This window comes from Lipotes vexillifer, unplaced genomic scaffold (assembly GCF_000442215.2).
Source record: "Lipotes vexillifer unplaced genomic scaffold, Lipotes_vexillifer_v1.1 scaffold240, whole genome shotgun sequence".
Classification (NCBI taxonomy): domain Eukaryota; kingdom Metazoa; phylum Chordata; class Mammalia; order Artiodactyla; family Lipotidae; genus Lipotes; species Lipotes vexillifer.
The window spans coordinates 5654272-5673010 of NW_006797481.1; the positions used below are offsets into that span (position 1 = coordinate 5654272).

General features: G+C 37.2%; 1 protein-coding gene across 1 annotated transcript in view; it reads right to left on the minus strand.

Annotated features, from left to right (window-relative positions):
• ATRNL1 (attractin like 1) overlaps window positions 1-18739 on the minus strand; it is a 713182-nt gene that overhangs the window by 117610 nt on the left and 576833 nt on the right. Inside the window, exon 28 of the mRNA XM_007469606.1 lies at window positions 3125-3239. Coding sequence (XP_007469668.1) covers window positions 3125-3239 — 115 coding nt within the window. The remainder of the gene's footprint in view (window positions 1-3124; window positions 3240-18739) is intronic.

Here is an 18739-nt window from a genome sequence, read left to right on the forward strand (position 1 = left end):
ACTGTTGTGGCCTCTCCTGTTGCGGAGCACAGGCTCCAGACGCGCAGGCTCAGAGGCCATGGCTCACAGGCCCAGCCACTCCACGGCACGTGGGATCCTCCCGGACTGGGGCACAAACCTGTGTCCCCCACATCGGCAGGTGGACTCTCAACCACTGCGCCACCAGGGAAGCCCACTACCTCCTTCTTAACTCCCCTAACCTCTAACCCTGCACCAATGCTGGAGGAGGCTCTTCAGCACATAAGGCTCCTAGCTGTGCAATTTGAGAATCAATGAAGGGATTCTAGTTCAATTGCTCATTTTATTGTTGTTCACTGAGTCTCATAGACAGAAGTGGTTGCTCAAGGTCATGTTTCCCAGGTCTCCTATCATTATCATAATCATCAAGAACATTTATGAACTGCTTTCTAAACATAGGGCACTGTGATAAGCATAGGCACACAGATGGACTTCCTGTAAAGATATAAGCCAAACTCTAGCAATGAGATAACCAATGTCAATATTTCCCTCCCGAGAACGAATATGGTTCCCAAACTATCACTAGAAGGCATTTCCTCTCAAATATTGGATGATACTATGTTAAGTTTTAATTGACTGGGTACACACCAAATATCTTGATGAAAAGTGAAAAAATAAGCCATTTCGTTTGTATACTGGTGTCAGCATTTGCCCTGTTTAGGGAAAACATAGATGTGAGCATTAGAAAATTCCTCTCTATAGGCACTGCCTTTACTTTCCCCCAGTAAAGTCAAGAGTTTTCAAAAAATTTTACTGTTTCCCACATCTTACCATAAAGAATTTCAAACATACGGCAAAGTGGAAAGAATTGTACAATGGACTCCAGTATTCCCATCACCTAGATTCTACCATTAACATTTGCTTTACTTGCTTTATGACATATCTGTCCATCTACTCATCCTACTATCCATCCATCAATAACATTATGTCCTTGATGCACTTCAAAGTAGACTGCAGACAGAAGACAATGCTTTACTTTGAAGGAGTAGAATCAATGACTCTTCCTCTTCCTACTCCTATAAAGTTAGCTAGAGAAATTTTATTAGTTTTTTTTAAACAAAGAACAAACTCATCCTGAATTATTCACACAGATATTCAACATAGTTCAATCTACAGTCACTGTAAAAAGTGTTGTGAATGAACTCAAGGTTTTGTCTACTTGTGTTAACCCTGGGGACATTTTCAGTACTCCTCCAAATGTTTGGCTTTGTGAAGACATAGGCTGTAGATTATAGAGAAATAAGCTCTCTGCTATAGATCATCAGGAAAAATTACCTGGAATGTTAGTAATAAGTATTTTTTGTTGTTGTTTTGCTCTTTAATATTTTTCTAATTATTCATTGAGTATAGAAATACAGAGATTTATATACACCAAGTCTCTCATTTATAAAGTGAGTTTTATAATACCTATGGCACAGGCTTGTCGTAAGGATCAAATGTGAAAAATAGGAAAATACTTTGTAAAGAGTAAAACACTATGCACATCTAATTTACCATTACCATTAGTAATTGCAATGCATCTGTAATAAAACACAGCTGAGGTAATGGTCCACACTGCTATTTGGCTTTTTCAAATCAGTCAAAAAGATTTCAAAGGTTAAAGGGACAGCGTATTGGCAGTCGCCTTCACTCTGCCCATCAGTACATCATCTTGTCAAGGATCTAGAAGAACCTTGGTGTATATCACACAGACTTGTTTTCATTAGTAAAGTGTTTGTTTTGGAAATCATCCCAGCTTTGAAACAATACTTCCATTAGCTGGGCACAGTACCTACAATTATCCATCTTATCTGACCAGTGCCAAGCTATTCTATTTATTGCATCCCATTTACCTTGGTTGTTCTGAAAGGAGAAAAGTGAGGCATTGGCTCAACATATGAGAAGGTTTGTTTCATTGAATAAACATCTACAAATGAACTTTGGGTAGAAACTCCTGCAACAAGATATCATCAGGTACCATAAATGACAAGTCTAAAGGTGATGGAATTCCTCTGTCCCTGTATGGGAAAAATTCCGTTACATAAATATCTTAAAATTTATAAGATATATAAAGTAGTGTGGCTTCCATTTTTGTGTCTCGTTGGACATAAATCAAGAAAGTGAGGAGCAAGGTCAAAGCTAACTAGGGAACTAAGGAAAGAAAAATAAGCAGGGAGCTGAGTTTATCAACTACTGTTGAGAACCTGCCAGATCTCTGGCACTTTATTTTATCCTTAAGGGGAACTGAAGAGAAAGATTTGAAACCACCCTGACCCTCAAAAAGCAACCATTTCACTGAGAGTCCTTTAAAGAAAACAATCGGGAGAAAGAATAGTCAGAAATTGTAAGCAGATGGAAGAGGATATGCACAAAGAGAGAAATAGCGTGGTTTGTGATTTAGTTACAAGTTATACTCAACACGGGGCATGTTTACAATGTGGACAACTGTCGAAGCAATGAGAAGATCTCTAAGAGGATACACAGAGTTACCTCGAATTCAAAATATACTTTTAATGCAGGAAAAGGAGAATCAGAGGAAAAGGCTGGCTGTGCTCAAGTGAAGGAGAGGGTCCCTGGGTCCATGAACCGCACCTGTCTGGTGCTGACAGCAAGAACTTACCTTCAGTATTCCAGGATGGTTGCATCAAGCTTTTATCCTCCGATGCCGCAAAACATTCCAAACATGTAAGTAAGTTCCCTAATTAGATTCTATATTTATGAAACAAGCTTCTAATCGTATTTATAATTTGGCATCACATCTGACACACATACTGGGAGAAAAGAAGCTGCCCCAAAGGGTCACTTTGCCCTGCTAGAGAGATTACTCATTGTAATGACAACAACAAATTGAAGTGTGTCCGTACGTACGTACATGTGTTATGTTATACACAAATACACACACATATATTCAACACGTATTTTTTAAGAGAAACACTTGCAAATCTGAATTTACAGCAAGGCAGATATCTAGATATTTGGGTAGAAGTTTGTATTCTAATAAAATTTTACCATGCTGTAAATCAGAACCTTGTAAATGTCCTTATTGTGCTATCTGGTAGTGTTGTTTATTACTTCTGTTCAGTCTGCATGTTTTGCTTAACTGCTGATGGTGCTTCATTCATCTTACCTGACTGCCCTGGGGGAGGGGCACCTGATGATCCTCGTGGTAGACAAAGAAACACAGTCAGAACTGCCGCTCTGTTCCCAGCACATGGTTCAACGGCTATTGGTTTGGGTGCTCCCTGAAAAAGAAAACCCATTCTAAATGTGCATAGTTTACATGACACTGCTATTTTACTTTTTTCCTACTATGCTTTGGGCAGCTAAAATGTTTATTCCTAGTAGTTGAAGGCACACCATTTCTCATTTTTTAATAGTTCAGTTGAATATTTTATTGCAGTAATATGTAGTTTTCTTGTAATGGTGGTCGTTTACATTTAGAAGACATTTTTCTTGGGGCATTATATATTAGCACATATTTTTGCAATTTTTGAAAAGTACTCATTACTTTGTTCTATTTTTATCTTGTTTTTTTTTTCCCCCCTAATAGATTTTATTTTTTAAAGAAGTCTTAGGTTTACAGCAAAATTAAGAGGAAGCTACGGAGATTTTCCATAAACCCACTGCCCCCATGCATGCACAGCCTCCCCTATCATTAACTTCCCCCACCAGAGTAGCACTTGTGTACAAGCTGAGGAACCAACACTGACACATCTCTACCACCCAGAATACATAGTTTACATTAGAGTTCACTCCTGGTATACATTCTATGGGCTTGTCAAATGTATAATGACATGTATTTTTCATTATAGTATCATATAGAGTAGTTTTCCTGCCCTAAAAATCCTTTCTGTTCTGCCTATTCATCCCTCGTCCCACCCCCAACCCCTGGAAACCACTGATCTTTTGACTGTCCCCATAGTTTTGCTTTTTCCAGAATGTCATATAGTTGAAATCATACAGTATTTAGCTTTTTCAGATTGAATTATTTCACTTAAAAATATGCATTTAATGTTCCTCCGTGTCTTTTTTTTATTGGAGTATAATTGCTTTACGATATTGTGTTAGTTTCTGCTGCACAATGAAGTGAATCAGCTCTATGTATACATATATCCCTTCCCTCCCTCGGACTTCCCTCCCCCTACCCCCATCCCACCCATCTAGGTCATCACAGAACACTGAGCTGAGTTCCCTGTGCTATACAGCAGGTTCCCACTAGCCATCTATTTTACACATGGTAATGTGTTTATGTCAAACCTAATCTCCCAATTCATCCCACCCTTCCCTTCCTCCCATGTCCACAAGTCCGTTCTCCACGTCTGCGTTTCTATTCCTGCCCTGCAAATAGGTTCATCTGTACTATCTTTTTACTGTCCCTGTAGTTTTGCTTTTCCAGAAATGTCATATAGTTGAAATCATATTGTACTCAGCTTTTTCAGGTTGACTTATTTCACTTAAAAATATGCATTTAATGTTCCTCCATGTCTTTTCATTGTTTGATAGCTCATTTATTTTTAGTGCTCCATAATATTCCGTTGTCTGGATGTACCACATTTTAGTTATCCATTCAGCTACTGAAGGATATCTTGATTGCTTCCAAATTTTGGCAATGATGAATAAAGCTGCTATAAACATCCACGTACAAGTTTTTGCGTGGACATGAATTTTCAACTCCTTTGGGTAAATATTAAGGAGCATGATTGCTGCTAGATCATATGGTACCATGTGTCATTTTAACACGAAATCCTGGCACATTGTAGATGTGCAACAGGCCTACATTTGAATAAATGAATGCATTTTTTTTAAGGATTTCTTTTGATGTGGACCATTTTTAAAGTCTTTTTTGAATTTGTTACAATGAAACTGTTTTGGTGTTTTGGCCACGAGGTATGTGGGATCTTAGCTCCCTGACCAGGGATCAAACCCACACGCCCTGCATTGGAAGGCGAAGTCTTAACCACTGGACCGCCAGGGGAAGTCCCTGAATGCATTTTAGTATATTTGACATTTGATATGTCGTCTGTGAGCCACAAAGTTATGCAATTTCTGTTGTGTTTTTGCGACTGTTTCCTCTCACCAATGATAACAGTTTATCTAGTCAAATTATCCCAATCCAAAATATTCCGTTGACATATCTTTTAAATTTTTTTTCCAGTTTTATTGAGCTATAATTGACATACAGCAAGGCACACCTTTAATATCATTTCAGTGAAATACATATGTAATAATCACCCACCAATGCATTTGTATAAATAATATGACTTTAGAAATAAAATAGAGTAAATGAATATATGATAATGATTATAACGGTAATGCTAATATGTTATTAAATACTATGGATTAGGTGTTCAAAATGCTTTACATGTATTAACTTATTTAAATCTTACAACAACCCTGTAAGATGAGAACATGAAAACAAGAAGTTAAAAAAACTTGCTCAAATTCACACAACTAGGAAGTAGCAGGGCTGGGATTTATACTCAGGTAGGCTGCTTCCTGAGTCCATGTTCTTAGCAACACAATGCAGTTTATCATATTGTGAATGTACAAAAAAATCACGCACCCACACACACAAACATAAACACACGTGCAAGCACATGTGTGTGAACATACACAATCCAGGCACACACATGTGAACAAAAACACACAGAGAATTAAGGTTTAAATACAACGTCACCTTTGAAACAATAGGAACATCATTTGGCTGAGGAATGGTGGTTTAGGCTATTTCACTCAAAAAGTGCAGGCGAGACATGGTTGACTTAAAGTAACATCTATACATAAAGGCAAAATTAAATGGAAGAGAAAATACCACTACTTTAATTATTAGAACAAATGATTTGTTTAGTCTTTTTTTTTTTTTACTGATGTTTGAATTTTTCAGAAGGAATACAGACATATGTAGTCATCCACCTAGAATATTTTAGAATACTGCCATTTCCAGAAAGTTTAATGAGGCATTAAACATAAAATATGTTCGCTTTCATGTAAAACTTAGACTGAAATTTCTGGTGACAACGGATTTATGTTGTTATAAAGGATTTCTCCCTTATAGCAGCATAAATCTCATGTTTTAAAATTATCCTCATACAGATACATTTTGGGAATTTTGAATATAAAAGTGAAAGTAGCCATGGTAGTAGAAGGGCATAAAAATCTTCCAAGAAAATGCTGTAAGCAATGTTGCAATACTTGTATCAAGTTACAAGATCTATGGTTTTCCCCTTTAAAGCTTACATTTAATTTAACAGATTTATTTTTGAAAATGTTAAGCCAAAATCAGCATAAGTACATAGATATTCTCCAATGATGTAAATATTTAGAGAATAGGCTTGTCATATTCCAAGGCTAAAAGAAAAACACTATGAATGTTTTGAATCGTATTTCTAGGCTACTAAAATTTATCCTAATTTAATAAATGCAAAGTATATGTAAAGGTCAATTGGTTAAAATATACTAAAGGAAAATAAAATGAATTCAGGTTTAAATGATGGCGATATATTAGAAATACCCAAATCCCTTTTAATATACCTAAGAAATAATTTATCATTTCTACCATCAGGCAAGGTTTTCTTTGTTATTTTATTCGTAAGAGCTCAATGGCACTACTCAAAATATCCAAAGCCACGTTAAAATACTTGATTATAAAACTCAGAAAAGAAGAATTTCATGATTACAACAAAACAAAACAAAACAACACAAACAAAACAAAACCACCAGTTGAGAAACAGTGGTTCTTGGTTTACGAGATTTAGAAAAACAAGACACAATGTGAGAGTACATCTGTTGATGAATAGCTAACATTTATTAAGTGCTTACAATATGCCTTGTGCATATTGTGTGTTGTCAGGCTACCTTTCCTGCTGCTTTTAACACTAGAAGAAAAGGTTTTAAACATCAAATGCTCATGCCAAAAGCACCAATTGAGAGAAAAATTAGTAAAAAATAACTAAGTTTCAAGTAGAAAACGGCTTAATTATTTAATACTTTAAATTGAAGAGAGTCAGCAATGGATAGAGTATAGTAAGATATGTTGACCATGGAAAAGGAATTATGTTTGCATAAAAGCCACTTCTGTAAAATCTTCTTTAATATAATTCTCTCACTCTTAATTTTACTGCTATTGCACAGAAAACATTCAAAAATTTCATTATATTGATAAGCTATATGAAATGAGATTATAATCCTATTCTGAAATCAAACTGGCTTACAACTTTGTCTATTTTTAGCTATAAAATTTTCATAAAAGGATATTAGCAAAAATATGAATTATTCATTATGATAAAAATATTAGTGACTAGCACAGCTCTTTGACACTTCTGGCAGGAATTCATATAATTTAAAAAATTATTTCCAACGACTGTGGCAAATATCACTTCCAATAAAGTATTTTAAATAAAAAAGAAAAACACTTCATAGCACTTGAATTTTGCAAGAGAAAATAGCAAAACCCCATGAATGATATTTCTGATACCTTGAGGTTTGTCAGTTGTTTAGCAATAAATACATAACCATGAATCAAAATCATTTCACAATGACATAACATGCTCACTGAACTGTGCAATTTATCATGTATTTTCCATGGCTGCCTTTGAAAGAGATAAGGCATGGGTTTGTTTGCCCACAGCACTCAGCAAATGTGATTTACTTCTAGGCATTTTCATATTTGTTGTACCGAAAGAAGCTGGCATTAGACCGTGCCAGAAAATATCACTGACAGTTTTGTAATTAGCAGTCCTTGCTCATTAAGCACACGGAGCTTTTACAAAAGACTCGCTTTGTTCACACTAGTGTTTTTCAAACTATTGTACTCATATCTTCAAGTTCTTGTTTTTTTGGAGCAACAATTCTATGTTAAACTCTTTTCATTTTTCAGCTATTAAAGACAAGCAAATAACCAGAGAAGCTCCTGGAATCATAAGGATTTTCAAGATTACAGTTCTTAAAACTCATAATAACATGTCCTAAAAAAGGGAGGCCACCATCTGAACCTGGGATCTAGCCTGGGAAACTGCTGCTATAAGAATCGCTGGATGTTTTGAAGACACCAACAGGCAAAGCTGGCTACTTGGTCCTTCCTCCCCTGGCCTCTTCTCTAAGAGTGAGGGAAGCAGTAGGTGGGCGACACTGGAAACTAACCCCAGCAGCTAAGGATTTAAGAGAATTATCTGATGTCCTTGGACTCGTCATTGCAATTTAAGTAGGGTTTTAGTTCAATGCTCTAGAACTCCAAAGAGTTTAAATAACATAACTAAGGTTGCAGACCTAACAGGTGACCAAGCCAGGATTTGGAGAACTATAGTCTATTCTGAGCTTGTACGCCTAACCGTTACGCATACTGTTTATAATAGGTAAGAAGACTGCCTTAACTTGTAGAATAAGACAATAAAAAGCGGTCGGTACCACAGTGAGCTGAAAAGTACAAGATTGATTTAAAACATTAAATCTCAAAAATTTTGCTGCCAAAAAAACATGCCTATGTGTCAAAACGGGCTGAGAGCTGCGACTTTGTAAAATGGAGTCCAAGATGTCATTTCAGGGTTGCCAGGCTCTTGTGTCTCCCCACTCATCAAACTTTATCTTTTATTCTGCACAAGCTCCATGTTTTAGTCAATGTAAGTGCTCACTCTTTAACGTCTGTGCCCAGGGTTTCCAGAATCTGTTCCTTCCTTCCTTCATAATATTCCTACTGTCCAGGAGATCCTTCCTATAGGCCTCTAACTTTCCTAAAATTATATATCCCTCAAAGCCAACTCACCCATGAAGCTTTCCCTGGTCTGAGGTATTTAGTCTCTCCCTCCTTAGTTCTTTAATTGTTACGGCCCTTTTCATTTTCCACCTTGAGTGACACTTGGGCAACTGCCCTGTCTTCCCACTGGAACAAGCTCCTTGAGGGCAGGTCCAGTCTCTTATTCACGTCTATTGGCCCTGAACTTACTTCTTCTCTTTGAAAAGCCTAAGCATGGCACCTGTGTCACCTTTTGGGGACTGATGTTTCCCAGTCTTTTACTACAGGTATTGATGTAATTGTTGTATTAGATTACAACATAGGAATCTATTAGATTCCTACTCTTCCAAGGCAGGTATCATATTGGATTCCTTTTTGCCTTACCTATAGCATCTAATGGAGTGCATTTTACACATGGTAAGTGAATGAGTAAATGAAAGAATAAATGCAATTGTCACATGGTGAGATAACTGGGAGGTATGACTCAGTTTCTACCCACTCATCAAACGTATGAGTGGGTAGAAACTGATTTAAATTAAATTATGGATATTAAAGGGATAAAATAAAACACTGAAAAATAATATCAGCGAACATTTATTGAGTACTTACTAGGAACCAGGAGCGGTGCTAAGCACTTTATGTGCATTATTGTGTTATTTTCTATTTTATACAGATGAGGGAATTGAAATTCAGAGAGGTCAGATAATATTCTCTGGGTAACACAGCTAGTGAGTGGCAGATCGAGGATTGGAACCCAGGTCTGTTTGATTCTAGTATCTTTATTCTTAACCACTATACAATAATGATAAAAAATATAGCTTAAGAAGCCAAGGAGTCTCTCATTCTCTCAGCTTGACTATTAATAGGAGGAATATAAAAATTATATGCGTATACTTGCCCCATTTCTGAGCAGGGTTCAGAACACTTGAGTTCTAGGACCAGTTCTGCCAGTATCTAGTTGTGTGATCCTGGGCATATTACTGAATCAGTTTTCCCAACTGGAAAATGAACAAGTAGGCTGGATGATTTTAGGATCTCTTCAACATTCTGTGACTATGATTTATGGACAACCTCCAGAATGTGTGACATAACAATATCTAATACTTAGTCTAAGTACAGTGAAATTTGAAATTTCCAATCCTTAGTAATTTTTCTTCCTGTTCAAGTACTTTAAGTGACACATCTAATTTTTAAAGCACATTATTATACCATATGATGAATACATCACATAATACTTAATGGCCACCATTGCATGCCAAAAAAGCAATTAGAAAATTGAATCAAGGAATTAAGGATTAATGTGGATATGTTATACCTGTCAGCAGTAATAAGTGTTTTGACAAGGACAGAATAAAGTCTGACAGTATGCACAAATACTAATCTGATATATGAGTGAAATATTAAAAATGCAAACAACTGCACATTAATCACTCTAACATTTCCCTATTAGAACACTTTTAATAGTATTCTTATCAGAATCCACTTATAATTAAAAATGAGTCTTTTTCAACAGCTTGCACAAGTTGGTATTTGCAGTTTAATGACTGTTTATACTGATATAAAATTTAGTTTTTAGTCACATTAGTAAGATAGAATTAATTTGCTGAACACTGAATTAAGTCAGCCTGATGATGTGGCTCACAGCTGATGAACTGTGTTGATTCTATAGAGATCAACAAATACCAAGACTCCAGATCTCAGAAACAGATTCTCTGATTTCGTTGTTTAGATTTGGGAAAAAAACAAAAGTGAAAATCATATTCTCTCCTTATTTACCATTTGTATGAAATGATAAAGGGAGAAACACATTAGCTAGCTTTACTCGCTAGGAGAATAATTCATATTAATAAAAGAAATTAAGCTGATGGACACTCTCAAAACCAGGGTTAAACTGCATTAGAAGAAAATTCAAAGAGAATAAAGTATTACACGTGGGAATAGGTAAAGGAATAAAACATAATATTCGCAGAATTAGTACGCTGCTCCTGCAGTTTCAAGGTATTTCTATCGTAAACTTAATTTTCATATCGTACCAAATATTTTTTCCTTTGTTGAAATGGCTCTGCTTTCAGTCTCTGCTCAAAATCTCTCACTACACACATATGCACACACACGCACACACACACTCACACACACACTCATATACACACATATTTAAGGTTTATATCTATAGGAAAATATATAGTTTAACTGAGTTTTGCTGTTATTTTAATTGTGTGGCATTGATTTGGGGAGTGAAGAGGCTGGATTGTGATAGCGGTTATTTTGCCACCTATTTTTTTCACAGGTATTTAGGTCCCAGAAGCTGAGGATATTATCTCTTTTTGAGATATTATATAATCATGCTCTGCCCCTGAGTTGGTCAATACATATGCATGTTAATAGGGGATGACTTTGAACAGATTATCTTTAAAAGTTGATTCCGGATAGTATTTTTCAAAAATCTGAAATAGATTATCTATCAAATAATTGCCATAATTAGATTTTTTACAACCTGTAATTTTCTCCATAGCTCTGTGCAAAAAGCAACCTAACCATTATACTTCATATACTAATTTCAAAATTGGGACCGTCCTTTTTGACCTCAGAAAACACTGCTAAGTATGAGAGACAAATGTGCCTGCCAAATCAACTGACTTCCCATCTTGCTTCAGCCCACCCTGTGCTCTTGGTCATTTCATCCACCCAGACTACTTGCCAATGTCTACCATTTCTGCAAGATCCAGCTCAAAACTCTCAGTCGGCAAGAAGCCACCCCAGGTCGTGCTAGGCCACTCCAGGACCTCCTCACTCTATTCTATCTCAATAATCAGGAGTCAGTTATTTTTCCTGTTGAAGCCATTGAGAGCAAGTGTAATGTAGTGATTAAGAGAACAACCTTTAGCAACCACTGCCTGGGTTCAAATCACATAACCTCTCTGTACCTCAAGTTTCTTAGCTGTAAAATGGAGCTAACAATACCTTCCTCATAGTGTTGTTATGAGGATTAAATGCTATATATTATGTACATATAGGATGTATATTATATACAGATATAATATACATACCGAATATATGTATTTTATGTATCTGTATGTGTATATATATACACATACCCACATAGTTATATTATCACAGTATTTGGTAAAGGTCAGCTATTATTATTATTACGCTATTCTTCCCAGTCCCACTTTGCTTTAGAATTATTTTCTGTTCCACTAAAGAATATGCTCAACTCAAAAGAAAGCTATTTGAAGACAGGTACCATATTTTTAAAAGCTCTGTTAATGGTGTGAAATTAATTAATTAAGAAATTAAGTCTCCAAGGGAGAATTTTATTGACGGCTTATAGGGTGGGAAAAATCTGATCTCAATGCCAGGTTTTCTCATTTTTGTTCTCTGCTTTTATCAAGGAGTCTGATCCGACGGTGAGCATTATGTGCTACACAGAGTAAACTTTTCCTGGCACCTAAGCTGTGTGCTCGATAAGTATTTCATGGATAAATGAGTATTTGATTTTTCTTTTCCAAATTGTGCACAAGGTAAATCTCTACATGTTGTGACAAAAAGTTATAAAGAGAAGCTTCGTCTATAGCAGATGGATATAAACCAGCAGGAAAGTTAGAAAATCAGGATCTTGGTATTACCCTCCATGTTGGTCCTTTCCAAAACACATTACGTCATAAATGCAAAATGTGACCTTAGTCATGCTGCTGATAGATCAATTCAATTTAAAACGTAAATGTGTTAGGCCCCCTGCTGGCAACTGGGGGTAGAGCGCTGCACAGGCACAGTGCCTGCCCTGGTAAAGCGGCCTTCAGGGCAGTCAGGCTGAGGGCAACTAAGAGGACGGTCAGAGCTAAATGTGCTCACAGAGTTATGAACGGAGCCCTGGGGGCAGGAGTGGAAGGAGGGGGAGGGACGAGTCGTTCTCATGGGGAAGGACGTTCCCTTGCAGAAGGTAACTAGGAGAATGAAGGATGGAGAGTTCTGGTAGCAGGAAAAGCATGGACCCAGAGGCATAAAGGCACATAGCTTGTTTAGGAAATTGCTAGAAGTTCATTGGGGATAGAGCCTCAGAAGTGTTGACTAGACAGGGATGAGAAGAGGTCAGAGAGGAGGCTGGGGTCCTCTGTGAAACAGGGCTCTCATCATCCCCTTCTCATTCTTCCTGGTCATGACTGTGTTTATCAATACCTGCTTTGAAAGTTATAGATGCTCGGATGGAACCTGACAAGTGCAGCACATAGTGGGCCTCTGTGCAACCTTCACCAAGACATGCTGCAAATCATCCCAAATGGACATCAACAAACTTTTCTTTATCAGGAACTCACAGTGTTTTTTAATTAAACTATTGTTCAAATCTGTTATACCAAGTGAACATTAAATTAAAACATTTATTTCTGAAACTTCAATCATAAAACTAAATCAAGAAACTCTGTGAAAACTGTCAGCAGAAAAAATACAAGTGCAGACATGGCAATATTCTTAATGAGGAATCAAATGTTAACGGATCCAGCATAATAAATGACTTTCTGGTATGATTATTATGCCAATCACAGCCTATTATAAGTAACGAAAGCATGGACAAAACTCTGAATGAAAGATCTTATCTGACTGGTTACAAAAATATGTATATAATTAAAATACAGTAAAACCTACCTAGATGTCTAAGGGAATGAGTCATTCTGGATGACAGAGTTTTCCCAGAAAGTTGAACATTAACCCTATAAAGACTTTGCTATTTTAAGGTATATTTTTTAGTAAGTGTGAAATCTCTTTCAATACCCACTTCTCTGCTTCTCAACCAGACTCTAATATACTAAAGGTAATCTAGCATTGTCTCCATGTCCAGTGATCGCCCTTATGAATATCAACTTCCATAACATCCTGAAGACACATGGAGTTTCAAATGCATGTATGAATATGTACATTATATGGATTAAAGACCTGAAACCATAAATCTCCTGAAAGAGAACACAGGTAGAGCACTCTTTGACATAAATCATAGCAATATTTTTTTTGGATCTGTCTCCTAAGGCAAAAGAAACAAAAGGAAAAATAAATAAATGGGACCTAATTAAACTTACAGGCTTTTGTACAGCAAAGGAAACCACTGACAAAATGAAAAGACAATCAATTGAATGGGAGAAAATATTTGCAAACGATATGACCAATAAGGGGTTAATATCCAAAAATATATAAACAGCTCATACAACTCAATATAGAAAAACCAATCTGATTAAAAAATGGGCAAAAGACCTGAGTAGACATTTTTCCAAAGAAGATATACAGATGGCCAATAGGCATATGAAAAAGTGTTCATCACTAATCACCTGAAAAATGCAAATCAAAACCACAATGAAATATCACTTCACACCTGTCAAAATGGCTATCATCAAAAAGTCTACAAATAACAAATGTTGGCAAGAATGTAAAGAAAAGGGAACCCTAGTACACTGTTAGTGGAATTGTAAATTGGTCCAGCCACTATGGAGAACAGTATGGAGGCTGCTCAAAAAGCTAAAAATAGAACTACCATATGATCCAGCAATTCTGCTGCTGGGTATATATCTGAAGAAAACAAAACACTAAGGTGAAATGGTACATGCACCCCAATGTTCACAGCAGCGTTATTTACAATAGCCAAGATATGGAAGCAACCTAAGTGTCCACCAACAGACGAATGGATAAAGAAGCTGTGGTATATGTATACAACAAATATTACTCAGCCATGAAAAAGAATAAATTCTGCCATTTGCAACAATGCGAACGGATGTAGAGGGTGTTATGCTTAGTGAAATGAGTCAGACAGAGAAAGAAAAATATTCTATGTTATCACTTATATGTGGAATCTAAAAATTAAAACAAACAAATGTATATAACAAAACAGAAACAGACTCACCAGATATAGAGAACCAACTAGTGGTTACCAGTGGGGAGTGGGAAGGGGGAGGGGCAAGATAGAGATGAAGAGATACAAACTACATGTATAAAACAGATAAGCCACAAGAATATATTGTACAGCACTGGGAAATATGGCCATTATTTTGTAATGACTTTAAATGGAGTACAATTTGTAAAAATATGAAATCTATGTTATATACCTGAAACTAAAATAATACTGAATATGTACATTATAGCTATAGCCCTAGGAATTTCTTTTCCTTTCTTTCTAAGAAGTTACCAATGCAGAGCTTGCTTTTTGTTTGCCTCTTTATATAAAGGCAAATTGCACAGCTGCCAGGGAGTAACATGGCCGCTTTTCCGTAAAACCCATCAATAACGCAAAAATTAAAGTGATCTTCTTCTCAAGGGGTTTTCACATCCTCCCCAGTATCTTTTTACCCGTTGCTATCAGTGTGCTGTGACCTGCCAGCATCATTCAAAGCAGTGACTACATCACCCATCCCATGGACCACAGACATCTCCTTGACAGTTTATAACAATCCTCGTACGTCACTTGAAGCTTGTGGGCACAGCAGTCTTTCTGATTTCAAGAATTTTGACCATAGTGTTTGGGAACAATCTTATCATAAAGTCTTGAAGTACATTTCAACAGGCCCAAATGACTTTGCTAAATGTGAAGCAGACTTGGGTTCAAATCTTATGGGACCTTTTGGGCAAATTATTTAATTCTCCCTCAGCTTCGTCAACAGAAATTAGAGTTGATAACACCAATCCTGCAAGGTTTCTCTGAGGATTATACAAGATAATATATGAATAAGGCACTTAACATAGTGCCTGACAAAAAGTAGATGTTTAAATTTTTATATTACGTCAAATCATTTGCAAATGCAATTTTTGTTAATTAAAACCAACCGAATATCAGCCATTTTTATCGGGTTCCACCTTAATAACTTCCCTTCCCCTTTGTTTTGGTAATACATGGTAGGGCAGTAAAGGAGGTTTCTATATCCAGATCTCTTTTTTTACCTTTTCCTCCTGAGATTTTCACTGTCTAAGACTTGGTTCCGAGTAAGGGACCAGTATTACAAGTGTCTGTGCATCAAAGGTGGAACCAAGCTCCAAGTTTTTTAGAGATGATAATTGATCAATGAAAGTGGTGAAAAGTTCAGAGGGAAAATACCCATAAAAAAGATGAAGATTCCCTGAAACCTTTCTGCCTAAACAGCAAAAAGAAAACTATCTTATGGGCATATGTAGAAATGGTTACTAAGTGTGTTTTTATGTGTCTCTGTGTAGCCTGGGAAGCCTCTTTGCCCACTAGCTTTCTCACCATTTTTTGCTAGATTAAAATTGCCTTAGTTTTATAATCAAGAGGGCTAAGAGGGAAAAAGTGAGAGGAAAGTGGGTAGTAGGCAGTAGATGCTTTTAGCAGGACCACGGGGTCCTCATGCAGTCATCTTGGTCATTCCCAGGGTCTCTGGAACTCACAGGATAGGCTTGCTGCCCCACCTATGATCTTACATGTGTGGATCCCTTGTGTGACCAAACTAAATATATTTGCATTCCTTTTGGCTTTTTCCTCAAGTGATTTGATTGTGTGAACTCAACTACCTCATCAGAACTTGCTTTGGAATAAGAAGTAAGAGTGAAAAAAACCTCTCTCCAAATCTGTTTTGTTATTTTTCCCCCCAAAGCTCCTTTTTCCGTGTAACTAAAAGTTAATGGTCAGACTCTGTGTAATGATCCTTCCTCCGGTTTTACTCCTGCTGCTTTACCAATTCCCTCTTGGTCCTACTAATTATCTAATTGATTAAGCCTTTGAGGAGCCTTCTGTCACTGGGTGTGGCCCACTGCACACAACTGTCTCACTGTATTTTCTTCAAAAAGAACAGCAGGGTTAATTAAAAGATTCACAGCACAAATAAAGGTACCAACAGGGAAGCAAATCACGCTCGCTTCCTGACTTGGTCTCTGAAGTGGGCTGAATAGTATCCACCAAAAGTTCATGCCTACACAGAACCTCAGAATGTGACTTTATTTGGAAATAGGGCCTTTGCAGATATAATTAGTTAAGACAAAGTCACCCTGGATTAGGGTGGGCCTGGTGTCCTTGTAAAAAGAGGGGAGGCCATATAGAGGTGACATAGAGAAGAAAATTCCATGTGGAGACAGAGGCAGAGATCGGAGTGATGTATCTACAAGGCAAGAAATGCCAAGGTTTGTTGGCAATTACCAGAAGCTAGGAGAGAGGCAGGGAACAAATTCTCCCTCAGGGCCTCCTGAAGGAACCAACCTGGCCAAAACCTTCATTTCAGACTTCTGGCCTCCACAACTGTGCGAGGATACATTTCTGTTGTATTAAGTCACCAAGTTTGTGGTAATTTGTTATGGCAGCCCCAGGAAATGAATACAGTCTCCCTAGTCACAATCTGACCCCTAATTGAATGGCCAGAGAGTACTGATTGGTTGCCACCCTTTCCCCCATTGTTTTGGAAATGATCATGACGTATAATACTGAAACTATGACTAATACTAGTCCCTCAGGGCATTTCGTCTATTTGAGGTCATTTATGCTACATTCACTTGAGAAATAAGCTACATAGCACACAGCATGGCAAATGTCAATGGGAAAATTCACTAGGTTACGGGAGTTTTGTGTTCATCATAAAATTGATGACATTCAAAAAACTGGAAATAGTGATAAAAATTGTTCCTTAGAATGTAGACATAGTGTACGTTGTATGTCAAGGTTTCCTAGGAAACAGATTCTGAGACTCCAAGATTTGTGTGCGTGAAGTTTATTGGGAAGTACCCTCAGGAGTAACATCTGCGCAGGGTTTTGGAGGCAGAGATGGGCAGAGGGAGAAGTTAATCTGTGACGCATTTGCAACAGAGGCCTCTTGGGAGCAGAGGGTGGTCCTTTAGAGTTGTGGCAAATTGAGGCAAGAGGCCAAGCCTTGGAACCTCCCAGCGGGTGTAGGCTGCCGCCAGGGAGGTGGCATAACATTGGGTGAAGCAGCTTCTTTCAGCAGAGGGCAACTCAGCTGTGGGCTGTGAAATAGGAGGCTCAGTCCTGAAGGAGGTAACATATCCCAGCCCCACCACAATATTCATAATTCAAACAAACAACTGTCCTTGTTAGCTAAGCAAGTGACTTGGGCCAGACCCATACAAGGTACGTTATGGCATAGATAAGGTTATTGGACGTGGACACTTTTGCTCCTTACAGGGCGGAGCTGCTGTATTATTGCCATTACTAATCTCCCCAGAAGAATGCTTGCTCTTCGGAGCCATAATTCCCCTCTTGAATTTTCCTACCTTGGCTAGCAACTCTGATAGCTACTTTTCTCTTCAAAAAAGGGCAAAAATTATGATCTCAGTGCTAATTCCATGGCTAGGTCAACAGTCTAAAAAACTGAGCAAGCACTGCTTGCCCTTCACATTTATTTTGCAAATGACTCAATGTATCTTAGTCTTTGCTAAGTCATGAAGCTTCTAGAGGAAGAGGTCACCCTTATTTTGCATATGCAGGCACAGTGGAAGATGAGATAATTAATATCAGTGAAGTTTTATAAGGCATCAGAAGGAATGGCAGAGAAGATACCAATTTCTTCTTTTTGTCTGCTAAGTCATATTCTCTTCTGGTAAACTGCAAATTTATATGACTTTTCTCCAACAATAATAATGGCAACTACTATTCACTGGGCACTTATTATTTATTAAGCACTCCCTTAGGCAGAGGGGGTAGCTGGAATAAAAAGCAATTACTGGGCACTGTGCTAAATACTAATATATGCTCTAAGTAGTAGCAAGATAAAAGTTTTTGAACGCAGAGCATATTTAAGTCATACTTGGTTGTTAAAAAAACAACAAAACTACTGCTGTAAACAAACTAAACCCTTTGGGGAGAATGTTTCCATCAATATCCTTAAGATAAAGATCGGCTCCTATCACAGTAAGGCAAGATGATACACACCAGGGTAGAATACATAAACTTGAGGATGAATAAAAGGTACTAGGGTGACATATGAGGTAACAAAACTGCAGTACTACAATGCAGACATCCAAATGGAGAAAAAATGAGGATGATGCTTTCTTTTTTTTTTTTTTTTTTTTTTTTTTTTG